General features: G+C 42.2%; 1 protein-coding gene and 1 long non-coding RNA gene across 5 annotated transcripts in view; one reads left to right on the top strand and one right to left on the bottom strand.

Annotated features, from left to right (window-relative positions):
- Positions 1 to 1999, bottom strand: part of LOC123599088 — a 71888-nt gene extending 69889 nt beyond the window's left edge. The window contains exon 1 of one of the 2 annotated variants that reach the window (XR_006712968.1): positions 1724 to 1999. This is a non-coding gene — a long non-coding RNA (uncharacterized LOC123599088). Of the gene's footprint in view, positions 1 to 786; positions 1675 to 1723 lie in introns of those variants that run through there. The other variant, XR_006712967.1, reaches the window with a different exon arrangement.
- Positions 1998 to 14512, top strand: CDCA7 (cell division cycle associated 7). Of its 3 annotated transcripts, none has more exons than XM_045480234.1 (10): positions 1998 to 2111; positions 4996 to 5121; positions 5540 to 5776; positions 8457 to 8693; positions 8986 to 9063; positions 10443 to 10643; positions 11048 to 11185; positions 11808 to 11957; positions 12420 to 12556; positions 13381 to 14512. In XM_045480234.1, the coding sequence occupies exons 1-10, from the start codon at positions 2091 to 2093 to the stop codon at positions 13409 to 13411; spliced, it is 1356 nt and encodes a 451-aa protein (XP_045336190.1). In that variant the 5' UTR covers positions 1998 to 2090; the 3' UTR covers positions 13412 to 14512. The 3 variants fall into 3 exon arrangements, with proteins under 3 accessions (XP_045336190.1, XP_045336191.1, XP_045336192.1); XM_045480235.1 differs by having other exon boundaries at positions 5672 to 5776; XM_045480236.1 differs by lacking the exon at positions 5540 to 5776.
- The last annotated feature ends 310 nt before the right edge of the window (positions 14513 to 14822 follow it).

A 14822-nucleotide genomic window follows, 5' to 3' on the forward strand; every position in this document is an offset into this window, starting at 1 on the left:
ATGAGACAGCACCAGTACAAGACTCAACATGCACATTCTCCAGGACATGATCTTAAAAATTTTGTTGATGGTGAAGCACAATATGAAATACACATTTATACAAAGCACACACCCAAAGTGACACAAAGTTGCAGAAAACAATACTCACACTTACTACTCCTAAATTTTTTTTTACCCAATTTCAAAAAGAGAAAATGTGCTAGCTGTAATCCAGTAAATTGATTTCACAATTCACCTGCAGTGTGAAAAACTTTGTTTACAACTGGAAGTGGTTTTGCTGGGTTTTACTAAAGATTTCTGAACTGCCCTCCAAAGTAAAATAAAATTACACTACTAACATCATTGCAGCAATTTCCTCATATCCTTACCAATACCTGGTCTTATCAGGCTTTCCCATTTTCTCCAGTCTGAGTGGAACTATATCGCTTTGTTTTAACTTGCATCTTCCTACTTACTAAAAAGACTGACAGCTTAACCTTAAAAAAAAATTGTGTAAACTAAATTACTTTCTGGTGCCCCAAGAGATCTAAGAATTTTCCTATCAGAACTTTTCAGAGTTCAAGTGGCTTAATCTTCCCTTACTTTATGCATTTCACAATTCCAAATACTCACATACTTAAATTGTAGTGTCACAAAACTGTATCCCCAAGGACACAGCACTAACCACAATTTTAGTTCTTTCACCATTTATATGGTTATTTACTCAACACTTATTGACCTCCCCCCCCCCCCATCCCCAACACTGCCAAGAATTTCCCCAGACAAACCGCCTCCCCTGGCGCCTACCTTCGAGACCATGAGTTCTTTGTCCCTTGCACTGTCACAGAATGACCATGGCCAAGGCGTTAGTTTTAGAAAGACTCTTAGACGCCGACCAAGACCCTCCCAATTCTTCCAATCCATTGTTCTCTAGCATTACTTGCTCCCAAGTTTTTGTATTCAATACATCCAGAGAGGAACGCGGTGGATTCACGCATGCTCTCTTACTGCAAAGGAATTCTTCCCCCAGAGAAAAGTTTTTTAAGGGCGAAAATTCGAATGTTTTCATTTCAAGCACTTGTTTTAAATGAGAGATTATAATTAGGGTTTTTTAAAGCAACCCAAATTATTTTACTTTTTCTTCTGAAAGCTGCTTTATTTCTGCTCTCTACAAAAAATGCTTAAAAAGTCACACCTTACTGCGTCGGAATGTCAGGTTTGATTAAAAAGGCAAATGAAAAACATCTCACGTTCATTCCAATTTCGGTAATTATAAATTCTGACAAAAGATATGATCGCCAAACCACATTAATAGCCTTTAGGTTCTATCCCGACAGATAAATTCTAAAGGCTTTAGAATCCCGCAGGTAAGTCTTAACTAATAGCAACCCCTTTTTTTCTAATTTCAAAATCACAAGGCTTATGTAAAACTACAACACAGCTTCGGGTGCTTTCTGGAATGAAACGTCAGGAGTTACCCCATTTAATCGCTTCAGATAACGATGTGGTTACCAAATACGAGGTGCCTCACTCAGGACAGCGACTGGGCTAATAAAGATTGTAGTTCGTGCTTAATTCTTTGACTTTTATATCTAATGATGTAAACCGCACGTCGCAATTAAAGTGCTAAATGCCAAGATCCCCAAGACTCCCGCGCTGCTCTCCATTACCCCGTATCTGCACTTTTCCTCTCTCCGCCCGGAATTCATGCAAATCAGCCTGGTAACCCCGAGGCAATACGAACCTCTTTCGCGCCATTCGCTCAGGACCGTGCAGCGACGTAAAGAGAGTGGTCCTGGAGCCCTAAAAGGGTCGTTTTTCTACGGTGGCTTTTGGAGATTCCTGGTTGTTGCTCGAGGTCATAATATTAGGGGGGTGGCTTTTTCCCCCCGGCGCCGAGTACATCTCGCTCCTGGACACGCGGTTACCACAGCTTGCAGGACCTGCGCCCCAACGCGGGAAAGCCGGCCGGAGCCCCGCCCCTCCGGGCCCGGGTCTGCGCGCCCCGCCCGCCTGCCGCATCTCCTGCTCCTTCGGCTCACTGGGACCGCTGCTCGCGCGGTGCTTCGCTCTCCCAGCTCTGAGCGCCAGCCTGGGCACCCGCCACCGGCATGGACGCTCGCCGCGTGCGGGTGAGCGCTAGGCGGACTAACCCGAGGGGCGGGTGCGGTGGGTGCTGGGCGCGGAACGACTCCCTCCAACTACCGCGGACGGAGTTAACTGGTGGCCGTCTTGGGCGGCATCCGTTTAGGCAAACCCCAGGTTTTGTGCATTTTGGGTAATTCGGAGCGCGGGGCCGGTCCAGCCTCGTGCGCAGGCTGTTCGGAGATGTGAGCAGTTTGCAGGGTTGGCCGCGCCGCAGGACCTGAGGCCACGTGCGCTCTAAGTGCACGTGCGCCCGGGGCCAGACAGTAGCCGGGGCTGGCGGGTTCCCCATTGTGTCTGCCGGCCTGAGCCCGGACGGAGAGGAGCGCCACCCTCCCTGCTCCCTGCGGTTTGCCCTGCAGCCGCCCAGCCCTTTCCAGCGTGCAGCCATGGGCGGGCGGGTGGCTCGCTGTGGCTTGACTCGTGCGCAGTGGGGCGGGGGGGAGGGGGACCTTGGACGCGGTCCCCACGGGATTTTGCGGCTGCCACACCGGCATCCGCTTCTAACCGCCGAAGGTCGGTGGGTTTGAAGTTTAAAGGTGTTGCAAAAACGGTCTCTTTAGAATTTGCGTTGCACACGTTGGGGGAGGCGTCTCTAGTTCAGGGCGGTGGTTAAGAGCACTTAAAGGATCTGGTGGTCCAAACTGTTCGCCCACCATTTGCTCGTTTTCCATTCATCAACCTTACTTGCAGCTGCAGGACGTTGCCCTGAATGGAACGTTACTTTTTGCTCTAACGGAAACCGGAACGTAGGGTCTGCCCCAGGAGAGGTTAGAAGATGGGGGCTGGGTGAAAAGGAAGAAAGTGACATGCTGAAAATAAATAAAGATTAACACAAGTGGGGAAGCTGGGGTTCTCGGGGGGGGGGGGGGGCAGGGGGGAGTGGACGTGTTGGGGGCGTGGTTTCAAAGACAGCTCTGCCGGGTGTAACCGGGCGTAGCTTTCAGGTAGAAGAAAGCCTTGGGCAAATTGGGCTTGGAATCTGACGTACCTGGGTTCAAATGTGGGCCATCCTGTGACTTGAGTAACCCACTTCACGTCTCGTGCCTCAGCTTTCCCGTCTGTTAAATGGGAAGAATGACAGCACCTTTGTTACAAGGAATTAATGTGAAAACATGCTTAGTGCCTGGCAGGAAAATAAAAACACCTACTAAATGGTATAGTTACCGGCCTGCTGGAAAAGTTCAACTTAGCCATAACCATTTGCCTTTTTCTATGTCTTTTCCTCCACCTGTTAACTGAGTCTTGGCATGTGCTGACTTGTTAAAGCCCAGCATATGTTTCCCTGTCGGCTTCCAGTAGACTGCCTGCCTTGAGGCTGTCTTGGGCCTTTGACTGCTTGCAGGTAGATTGATGAGTAAATGGTGATAATTGCTGCAGCAGTGCAAGGTGCGCTGCTGTTTTAGGAGATTGCAGAATTGGGTTCTCCTGCCAACTGTGTCAGCTTGGGCGCTCTATTTCACCTCCCTGGAGCCTTGAATTTCCTCACCTGGAAAATAGGGTGTTTCTGAGAACCCTTCTAATGGGTAGTAGTTCTACGTATTATCACATTTTCTTCCCTTTCTAAAAGGACAAAAGACGTCATTTTATTTGCAAGAGATTGAAATGAAATGCAGAATGTTAGGTGTATAAAGAAGGTCAAGAGTGTTCTTTCCATGGGGCGCCTGGGTGGCTCATTCGGATTCTTGGTTTCTGCTCAGGTCATGATCTTATGGTTAATGAGTTGGAGCCTCCAAGCTCCCCTCCCCTCTATGGGCTCTGCGCTGCTTGGGACTCTCTCTCTGCCCCTCCCCTCCCAAATAAATAAATAAAACTTAAAAAAAAAGAAAGAATGTTCATTTCACCTGACACCGCACATCTTGGCATGATTTTGTGGGACCCATAGCAGAGCTTGCCTTCCAAAGTTTTCATTGTGAGGAATCACTTTTGTTGCGTGGCCATATTTAAGAAAATTAAAATACAGGATCTAATACAACACTTAAGGAATCTCATTACATATTAAGAAATGGCAGAAACTGCTGTTTTAACAGGAGATAGACACCAATTTCATTTTTTTGTGAACAATGCCAGGTTGTTCGGTGTTTAACAAGCAATCTACAAGTAATTTGTGACTTAACAGGAGGACTTCTAAAAATTTAAGACTTGTACAGCAAGGAGACGGGAGAACTGAATATCAGGCCAGGCTAGTGGAGCGATGAAGTGGAATCAGGCATTCTACCTGGGTTTGGAGTGCTGTTTGACCTTTAACTTGGCTCCTTGTATGTTTGTTCACTGAGTTGATGTACTTGATTTATAAGGACTTGTGCTGAAATCACTGTACCCTTCCTGGTTGGAACAGGGCCTGTTTGAAAGCCTGCCATCTTGAAATAGAGGTGCTGCCCAGTTTTTGTAGTTTGGGAAATTAGCATCACAGTACAGAGCCCAAAGCTTATATAAAAAGACCTCATTAGGTTGATTTTGGCCGAGGAACTCTACCATTTTGTGCTTTTGAAAATTTCCTTTTAGAAGTGCAATCTAATGTTTTCTATTAACAGGCAGATTTTAGGAGGTCAGCGTGAAACCCCTTGGGAACTCAGTATAACTCTCAGCTTGGTGGGAAGAAAGGTGCACAGTGAGGTAGCCCTATAGATGTTTCATTATTTTGATAAATGTCCTTAACAATATCCCTTCAAAGGGATCCCCTTCCTTTTATGGTTTTACCAGGTTTTGAAAATATTTTTGTAGCATTTGCAAATCCTCCTTTTTCTGTATAGGGCATAAGAAATGGTAATGTCGACTCTGCGCTGTTTTCAACCTACTAAACTCAAAAAACGTGTCTTTAGTTAGTGTAGTAAGTGTCCCACTTAATAGTATTGCCATTTTCCTTTGCAGCAAAAGGGTCACGGAGTAAAGAAGAACTTAAAGAAATTTAGATACGTGAAGTTGATTTCCATGGAAACCTCGTCATCCTCTGATGACAGTTGTGACAGCTTTGCTTCTGATAATTTTGCAAACACGGTAAGTGCTGCCTGAGAATAAACAGAATTGAGTCTGCAGTGCTCAAAATGCCCCCAAATGCTTTGTGCGTGATTAAAACTGCTTGCTTTTTGCCTGCATTTCTACACAGCCGCTAGGAAAATACAGTATGCATTGTAATTTCATTTCATTTTTTGCTGTGGTTCTAGGTAGTAATTGTTGGAGGTAGATTAGCTACTTATTCTATCCTTTTGAAATGTCGCCTAACCTAACATGCTTGATGATTTGCCATAACAACTCAGAAATCATTTGTAAACCTCTGAACCATTTTTCTTTGTAACAAAAGCTGTTCTCTTGTAGTGCACTTGTAAATGTGATTTGCTCTCTGCACGGTTTATGGAAAATTGGTTCTTGAAAAAGGGGGAAAATGCACAACCACATTTATTTATTTATTTTACAGAAACCTAAATTCAGGTCAGATATCAGTGAAGAACTGGCAAATGTTTTTTATGAGGACTCTGATAATGAATCTTTCTGCGGCTTTTCAGAAAGTGAGGTGCAAGATGTGTTAGACCATTGTGGATTTTTACAGAAACCAAGGCCAGATGTCACTAAAGAACTGGCCAGTATTTTTCATGCCGACTCTGACGATGAATCATTTTGCGGTTTCTCAGAGAGTGAGATACAAGATGGAATGGTGAGTTTGAGAACCAATATCAAGAAGTAAGGTACATTTACAGGCATGACACGCTTGTTTTAAAGTTTTTTTTCTTGTAATTTTCATTTTAGTCATGCCAGGAAATTTTGTTGACCTTTTTAACATTTTGAGTTCTTCATGTCTTAGAGCAGTTTTTACTGATGTAGTCCTACTTGTAAAGCTTGAATATTTTGTAGGCTCTGAAAATCTTGGAAACTGGTAAGATAAAATTGACCGACCTCCAGATTTCTGTTGCCACAAAAATCTACCCTGATGATCAGAAGCGCACATGTCCTCCAGATCAGCCACATTCACATTGAAGTTCAAGTGCCCAGCCCAGTACTGGCCTGGCCTGGGGCAGGCCTTTGGTAAATGTTGGTTTCCATGGTGGATCTTACATACATCTGCATCCAGAAAACCTGTGATAACTCATGTGCAGGAGTTCGAGTGCAGATAATGACAATTAGGACCCTTCATGCTTTGACTTTGGCTCCTTGGCTGGCTTTTCTTGTGCACGCTGCCTTGCCCATAACCTCTGTCATTCTGCTCAGGCCACTGCTGCTGCTGCACATCAGTCCCACTCTCCCTGAGCATACTGTTTAGTTCTGCAGACTCTTGTGAACAAGACTGTCCCAACAAAGGAAGCAGTGTGTTGATTTATAGTCAGGTGTGTGCTCTTCAGCTCATGGTGGTCTGATGTGGGGCCACTCCCAGGGACCACACTGATCCTGACTTAAAAGGACACCTGGCCACGGAGTGTTTATCACTATCTAACTTTGTGGTAATGTAACATTTCCCCTAAGAAGTGACGGTGGTCCAAATCAGTGCATATCAGGAGTTATTACTGGTCTGCAAATACTGGATGTGACCCAAACATTGTCTACAGCCTGAGTCATTTCTGGACAATGTTTCCATTCTTTGTGGTTGCTGTTTGTTTCGATTAATAACATGCCAATCAATTAAAAGTCTTAAGAACTCATAAAAGTTTGTCATCTTCTCCTAATCATGCATACTAAAAGTACATGAAGAATACCAAAAGCTGTTCGGATTTCAGAAATGTTTGAATGTTAAAAAAAAAAAATGGCTCTTCCATTTCTGGGACTTTTATGAGTGATATTTTTTCCTTTCTCATTTTTTTTTCAACCATCACCACAGTCGATTTAGAATGTTTTCATCACCTCCCGCAAAACCCTGTTCCCATGAACATCCTTTCCCAATATCCTCAATCGTCAACCACCAATCTATCTTCTACCGTTAGAGGTTTGCTATTTTGGACAGCATATAAATGAATGCAGTCTTTTGTGACTGGCTTCTTTCACTTCACGAAATGTTTTCAAGGTTCTTCCATGTTGTGGTATGTGCTAGTACTTGATAACTTTTTTACTGCTGAATGATATTTTCTGAAAATACTACATTGTATTTATCCTATACATCAGTTGATGGATTTTTGGATTGATTGTACCTTTTGGCTATTGTGAATAGTACTTCTTTGAACATTCATGATCAAGTTTTTGTGTGGACATCTATTCTTGGAGTATATATATGATTGGATTATATAGTAACTCTGGCCTTTTAATGAACTGACACGCTGTTTTCCTAAATAGCTGCACCATTTTACATTCCTACCTGTAGTGTAGGCGGGTTCCAGTTTCTCTATATCCTTCTCATACATTCTTGTTACTGATTCAGTTCTACTAGTAGGTAATGAAGCAGTATCTTGTGATTCTGATTTGTTTTTCCCTAATGGATAATTTTAATACATCTTTAATGGTGGAAACTTACTTTTGGAATCTCCTTTTTTTCTCTTCCTCTAATTTTTAAATTTTCAATAAGATGATTAGAGAGCTATCTAGAGTAGAGTAGTCAAATTCATAGCGACAGAAAGTAGAATGGTGGTTGCCAGAAGCCAGGGGTGGAATGGGGAGTTAGTATTTCATGGGTACGGTTTCAGTTTGGGAAGATGAAAAAGTTTTGGAGATGGATTGTGGTGATGGTTACACAACAGTGTGAATGTATTTAATGCCACTGAACTATACACTTAAAAATGGTTAAAATGGTGGGGCACCTGCACGGCTCAGTCAATTAATGGTCCAACTTTTGATCTCAGCTCAGGTCTTGATATCAGGGTCAGGAGTTTAAGGCCCGTGTTGGGTTCCACGCTGGGTGTGAGGCCTACTTAAAAACAAAAACGAAAAAGGTTAAAATGGTGAATTTTTATGTCACATATATTTACTGTGAATTTTTTAAAAAGTAGATTAGAGAACAAAGACCCCTTTAATATAGTTTAATGCCATAACCATTGAAACCATGTTTATGGGAGAGCAGAATTGTAGGAATTCTTGTAATAAATCAAAGGTCTATTTTTTTTTAAAGAAATTAAAAAAGGAGCTAGGAATTTCACATTTCAAAAAAATGACTCAAAACCACTAGCCTAAGGGCTATGAAAATGACTTGTAATGATGTGTCTCAGATAGGCTATGTGAGTTAACACTCAGATTGTTGTAATTCCTGATTTTGTTACCCAGAGCTATCAATTACAATTGACAGTTAAAGTATTCAGTTAAAATTTATTTGATGCCATTGTCTCTTGTCCAAAAGGAATTTGGTAGTCATACTGGTGCAGCCTGTCGGACAATCAGCAAGTCATTAACGATTCTATTGTTCCCACCCAATTAACTAGAGACTGCAGTCAGACCACACTGGCTGCAGGACCCGAAGCCAGTGCAGAAGGTCCGGACCCCTCCGCGTGGCCATGAAGTTTCCAACTCAGAACACCAGGGGAGCCGCCAACAAGAGAGCAGCACCTCCAGAACCCTCTGAGAATTCTGTGACCGATTCCAGTTCTGATTCAGAAGATGAAAATGGCATGAATTTTTTGGAGAAAAGAGCTTTAAATATAAAGCAAAACAAAGCAATGGTAGGTATCTGACTTTGTGCTAAAACTCTTCCTGGCCTTTCTCTAAGCCGCTTGTTGCTTATATCTGTCCTAAGAATTATTTTCAGTGTAGCTGTGAAGTCTTAATAAAATATGCTTTAAGACGTGCTTCTTTTTCCTAAATTCCTAAAAAATTTCCTTAAAAAAATCTTCTTTAATCATTAAAGTCTCAGTAAATGTATAAGTTAAATCAAACTCGAGATGTGCTACTGTAATTTCATTTTTGGCAAGTAACTTAAACTAATAATTTCTGTTGAATTTCTTCCCTTTTTAGCTTGCAAAACTAATGTCAGAATTAGAAAGTTTCCCTGGCTCATTCCCTGGAAGGCGTTCCCTACCAGGCCCCAGTTCGGTAAGTGTGATCCTTATTTGTATAATAGTATTATGGATAGATCTAATGTAGATTTGTTATTTTAAAATCCAATTTCCTTATTTTGTGTAGTCCTACAGACAAAGAGGAAGTAGAGAAAAACTTCTAACCTATCTCTGGGACCTCTTCTGTACATCCCAGGGCAGGTGGGGCCTCCCCAAGCCATGCTTCTGCAGTGCTTAAACTAACCCTTTGGATTGGTTCTTTCTCTCCTTCCCAACTCAGCTAAGCCCCTCAAGCACAGGGAGTAAATACTGAAAAAAAAAATTTTTTTTTCTTAGCATTAGTATATTCCTTCTACATAATAGATGCATAATAATAGGTTTTTAATAACTGAGAATGAGAAGAAAGAAGGAAAAAGTTTTGTTTAAATGTTTGTTTAGTTTTGACAGAGAGTGTATGCAGGGGAGGGGCAGAGAAAGGACAGAGGATCCAAAGCAGGCTCTGTGCTGACAGCAGCAAGCCCGACCCGGGGCTGGAACTCCCAACCCATGAGATCATGACCTGAGCCAAGTCAAACGCTCAACTGACTGAGCCACCCAGACACCCCAGAAAAAGCAATTTCTTAACCAAGTGATGGTCTACTATATGTGATTCTTTTCTGAGGAACTAAGCTGGTGCAACTAAGGGGAATTTGGGGTGCATGCTGTGGTACAAAAGGAAAGACTTCCTTTCCCCACCTATTCCTGAGGAAAAAGGGAAGAAGCAAGCAAGAAAAAGAAGGAAAACCATATACATACATTTTTCTCTGGTGCAATATAGAAATAGAATGTTTCAGAGCTTGAGATGTTGTAGTAGAAAAGGTGGTGGTGGTGGTGGTGTTTTTGGTTTTCAGGAAAACAAGAACTATTCTTTAATCTTCATTAATTGGAAGAATAAGTAGATGATCTCTCAGTTTGAGAGGAAACAGCTTGGTATTAGAAAAGCAGAATTACGGCGCGCCTAGGTGGCTCAGCCGGTTGAGTGTCAGACCTCGGCTCGGGTCATGATCTCACAGTGTGAGTTCAGGCCCCGCATTGGGCTCTGTGCCTATAGCTCGGAGCTTGGAGCCTGCTTCAGATTCTGTGTCTTCTCTCTCTCTGCCCCTCCCCCGCGCACAAGCGCATGCTCGCTCTCTCTCTCTCTCTCTCTCTCTTTTTCTCTCTCTCAAAAATAAAGAAACATTTAAAAATTTTAAGAAAAAAAAGCAGAATTACAATAGCTCTATCATTTGGGGGCTCATTTTCTCATGAATTCTGGAAAGAACAAAGAATTAGGAAATGGAGCTCTCCTTTTACTTTTACAAAAACATACTTAAAGAGAAGGTGCCACTGAACCTTCATTCTGGAATAAATGGCTTCCATCATATGTGTTTTGCTTAGCAGGCAAAGACAACCCGGAGGCGTACATTCCCAGGTGTTGCTTCCAGAAGAAACCCTGAACGGAGAGCTCGTCCTCTCACCAGGTCAAGGTCCCGGATCCTTGGGTCCCTTAGTGCTCTGCCCCCAGAAGAGGAGGAGGAAGAGGAGGAAGATAAGTTCATGTTGGTGAGAAAGAGGAAGACCATGGACAACTACATGAATGTGAGTTCTCCACATTTGTGCTCGCCCTTCCGTTTATCGTCTTCCACAGGCCCAGCGTCCGATACACAGCACAGGGACACACGCAGCCTCAACGCCAGATGACCCGTGGTAAACATGCTTCTCAAACCGTTCAAAATTGTTAATGCCACATATGCTGTCAAATAGATGGGCTTTGTTATTAGATGAGCAGGTCAAAGGTTTCTTCACCTTTTCTTAATGTCGGAATCATTTCCGTGATGTTGTCCCCAGTATCCTTAGTAAACTTAACAACTTGCATCTTCTCCATAAGCTCTAAAACAGATTTCTAGGTTGAGTTCTTTGTGGAGAAATTACAAATCCTGTATCTGAGATTCAGAACTGGGGAGCACCGGTAGGAGCGCTATTCCATGATTTTTGTCATGCAGGAAGATGACGTGCCCAGAAATCGTCGTGCCGGATCCATGACCCTCCCACATATAATTCGCCCTGTGGAAGAAATTACAGAGGAAGAGCTGGAGAACATCTGTAACAACTCTCGAGAGAAGATCTATAACCGTTCATTGGTACAAGCCTCTAAATTGTTATCTGTGAACGTGAATGTCTGTGAGAGAAAGGATAGCTTCTATCCTTAGAGTTTTCCTAATGTTAAAGGTCTCACCATGTGGGATATGTGCCTATGTGGTTGTTTTTTTTGTTTTGTTTTGTTTTGTTTCTCCTTTTCTTTTCATAGAAGAAAAGAGAGTTTTTAGCATCTTTGGAATATAGACCTCTTGGTCTGCAATAGTAGTATTTGCTTAGTAAGCCTTTGGTAGCAGTTGATTTTTTCTCAATTTAGAAATTGATTCAGCATATATCTACTATATACACAGGTGCTGGGTGTATGGTGGTATACTAAAGATAAAAAAGGATTTGGGTGGGGTTTTGGTTTTTTTTGTGTTTGCATAAGATGTTTTAGTAGAGAAAACTAGTGTTGATAATATTAACTATAGCATGTGCCAATTGAATGAAATCAGTATGCCTGAAATACTTTTCATGTCCTTAGCATAAACCCATGTATGTAGATTTGAAATAGGATTCAAAGACGAACTGTCAGACTCCATCCACAAAGAAGGACATTCTTTATGCTATTTCTCTATACAAAAAGCAGTATTTTGTTCTTTTTTCCCCTTATTTGCCTCTTTGTAGGGATCTACTTGCCACCAGTGCCGCCAGAAAACTATCGATACCAAAACAAACTGCAGAAACCCGGAGTGCTGGGGTGTTCGTGGCCAGTTCTGTGGCCCCTGCCTTCGAAACCGTTATGGTGAAGAAGTCAAGGATGCTCTGCTGGATCCAGTAGGTGCCTCGAAGGGGTGGTGCTGTGGGCTTGAAGGTCAGCCACGAGTTGAAAGGGCCCAAAGGAGGGCATCCATGAGAGGACTGAGCCCTTATTATTGTGGGGCATACATATTTCAGGGGAGGCCGATGAATTCATAGTGTTGGTGCTAGGTTAAGTGTGAGCCCCTTTCCAGAGTTTGTGGGACCAGGCTGTTCAGGGGATGCTGATTCTGTTTACCCCTGCTATTGCTGTGTAACTTCCTCTGCTGCATTTCCTAAGAAAATAATCCTTCGAATGTAGGAAATGACTAATGGAAATTAATCCTTTATTAAAAAACCTATGAAAGGTTTTTCTATTCATAAAAAAAAAAAGATTTAAATGCAATTGATGATACCTACCTTAGATTAAAGAGAAATGGATAAGTAAGAGGAGGAAGGGAAGATTTGATTTAACTGTGCCTTTTCACAATTCTCCTTCAGAACTGGTATTGTCCGCCTTGCCGCCGAATCTGCAACTGCAGTTTCTGTCGGCAGCGAGATGGGCGGTGTGCGACTGGGGTCCTTGTGTATTTAGCCAAATACCATGGCTTTGGGAACGTGCATGCTTACTTGAAAAGGTAATTGGCTGGCTTTTCTCTCCTCCACACCCAAATCTTAACATTCATTTATGTATCTTAGTAAGAAGGTGATAGAAGTCAGAATAGCGGTTATCTCCAGGTGGTGGGAACCGCATGTTTTGACTGGAAACAGGCACATTGGGAGTCTTTTTGAATGTTAGAGACATTTTATATCTTCATCTGGGTGGTGGGGACATGTACGTGTGAGTGTATAAAAATTCAAGTTGTACATTTCAGATGTATGCACTTGATTATTTTACAACTCAGTAAAGACATTTTTAAATAATTTTTCTTGAAGTTTACTTATTTTGAGAGAGGTAGAGAATGTGAGTCGGGGAGGAGCAGAGAGAGGGGGAGAAAATCCCAAGCAGGCTCCACACAGTCAGTGGAGAACCTGATGCAGGGCTCGAACTTGCAAACCTTGAGATCATGACCTGAGCCAAAATCAGGAGTCAGACACTGAAACCGACTGAGCCACCCAGGCACCCCTCAATGAAAACATTTTTAAAACAGTGAATTAAACTTTCTTTTTTTTAATTTTTTTTTTTTTCAACGTTTATTTATTTTTGGGACAGAGAGAGACAAAGCATGAACGGGGGAGGGGCAGAGAGAGAGGGAGACACAGAATCGGAAACAGGCTCCAGGCTCTGAGCCATCAGCCCATAGCCTGACGCGGGGCTCGAACTCACGGACTGTGAGATCGTGACCTGGCTGAAGTCGAACGCTTAACCGACTGCGCCACCCAGGCGCCCCTGAATTAAACTTTCGAAAGAAAATTCTTAGGTCGAAAACCATATCCTGACATGTTCCTTTCTCTCTTTCAGTCTGAAACAGGAATTCGAAATGCAAGCATAGCATTTAGAAGATCCAGTACCCGTCTTCCACTGTGCAAATCTTCCAAGTTCAGGTTTTCAATTTTGTCATGTGATTGGAACCTGAGTTACGAATTTTGATGATCAGTCTGTTCTGTAGGAAACGCAAATCAAGTTCCTCTCACTAACACGTGTTTCTGAGCATCACAGAGGTATATCTCTAGCTATACTGTGCCCTCCTGCTGTTTCTTTGCTTTTTCCCCCCACCCCTCACCCCATTCCATCCCCCTCTATTTCCAGTGGTTCCCTCCCACCATTTTGTTTCTGAATTCTTTTTGAATAGCAATTTTATGAAAGCATGTTTGATTTAATTGGCGTTGAAATTGCCCTGGAATCTGCCCATAAAACCAAGCACTTAGAAACAGTAGTAACATTAACTAACTACATCTATTGAATTCCAGAGAACAACCCTCTAACTTGTTTACGGGAAAGCAGTGAGCACAATTTATGATTTATTGTTCATACTAGTTAACCTTTTCTAACAGAATCAAGGCACACAAGTCTTAAAACCATGTGGAAAAATTGGGTAATTGTTGGGAAATGAAGTATTATTATTTTGGATGCCTCTCGTGAGAATATTCCATGTATCGTGCAATTGTAGTTTGCCAAGTTTATTTCCGTTCCTACGTAAGATGTTTCAAATTCCTGATCATTTTGCATGGAAAATTGATATTATATGTACTAGTCTACGACTAGTCTTTGCAGTTTTTACTTTCTTGAAGTTATAAACTAGGCACAGAGTTCATGTTCAGGTTTTAAGCACTTTTATAACAATGAGAAGTGCCTTTTTGGAGTTGGGTGACTTTCAACAGTTTGTTAACTTGACATCTCTGTCCTTTTAATTTCTGGGCAGAATTCATGTGTCGCCCCTACCCCCTACCCGACCCCTTTTTGCATTAGATCGTTTTGTAGAGGTGGAATCAAAGTGTCTTTGTCCATTTTCTTTGCATGTGTAGCCTATTGCTATGGCCATTCAGTGTTTGATGCCTAATTGGACATTGAATCAATAAATGTAAATAGAGCTTTTGATCTGTAATGCTTTTATACAAAGTTTTTTATTTTAATAATAAAATGTTATATTCTAGCTTGTCTGTTTTCTTTTTTATTCTTTAATAATCTTAACTGCACTGAATCCTAATTGTCTTCTCGTATTTCAACAAAAGACCATTTCTACCTTTTATAGAGTCTGCCTTTTGGCTTAAGTTTCTGAAGGTTAAGGGCCAGCTCTTTTGAGCAGGACCTAGCTTGGTGATATAACCAGTTGCTGTGATCAGAAAATCAGCTGAGACAACTATAGATAGAAAATAATACATGCTAATGAAGTTTTACAACTTTGTTTTCCTTTCACCATTTGCCAACCCAAGAACTAACAGCAATTTCCAAATACCTGGCTT

The sequence above is a fragment of the Leopardus geoffroyi genome, chromosome C1 (genome assembly GCF_018350155.1).
Source record: "Leopardus geoffroyi isolate Oge1 chromosome C1, O.geoffroyi_Oge1_pat1.0, whole genome shotgun sequence".
Taxonomy (NCBI): Eukaryota; Metazoa; Chordata; class Mammalia; order Carnivora; family Felidae; genus Leopardus; species Leopardus geoffroyi.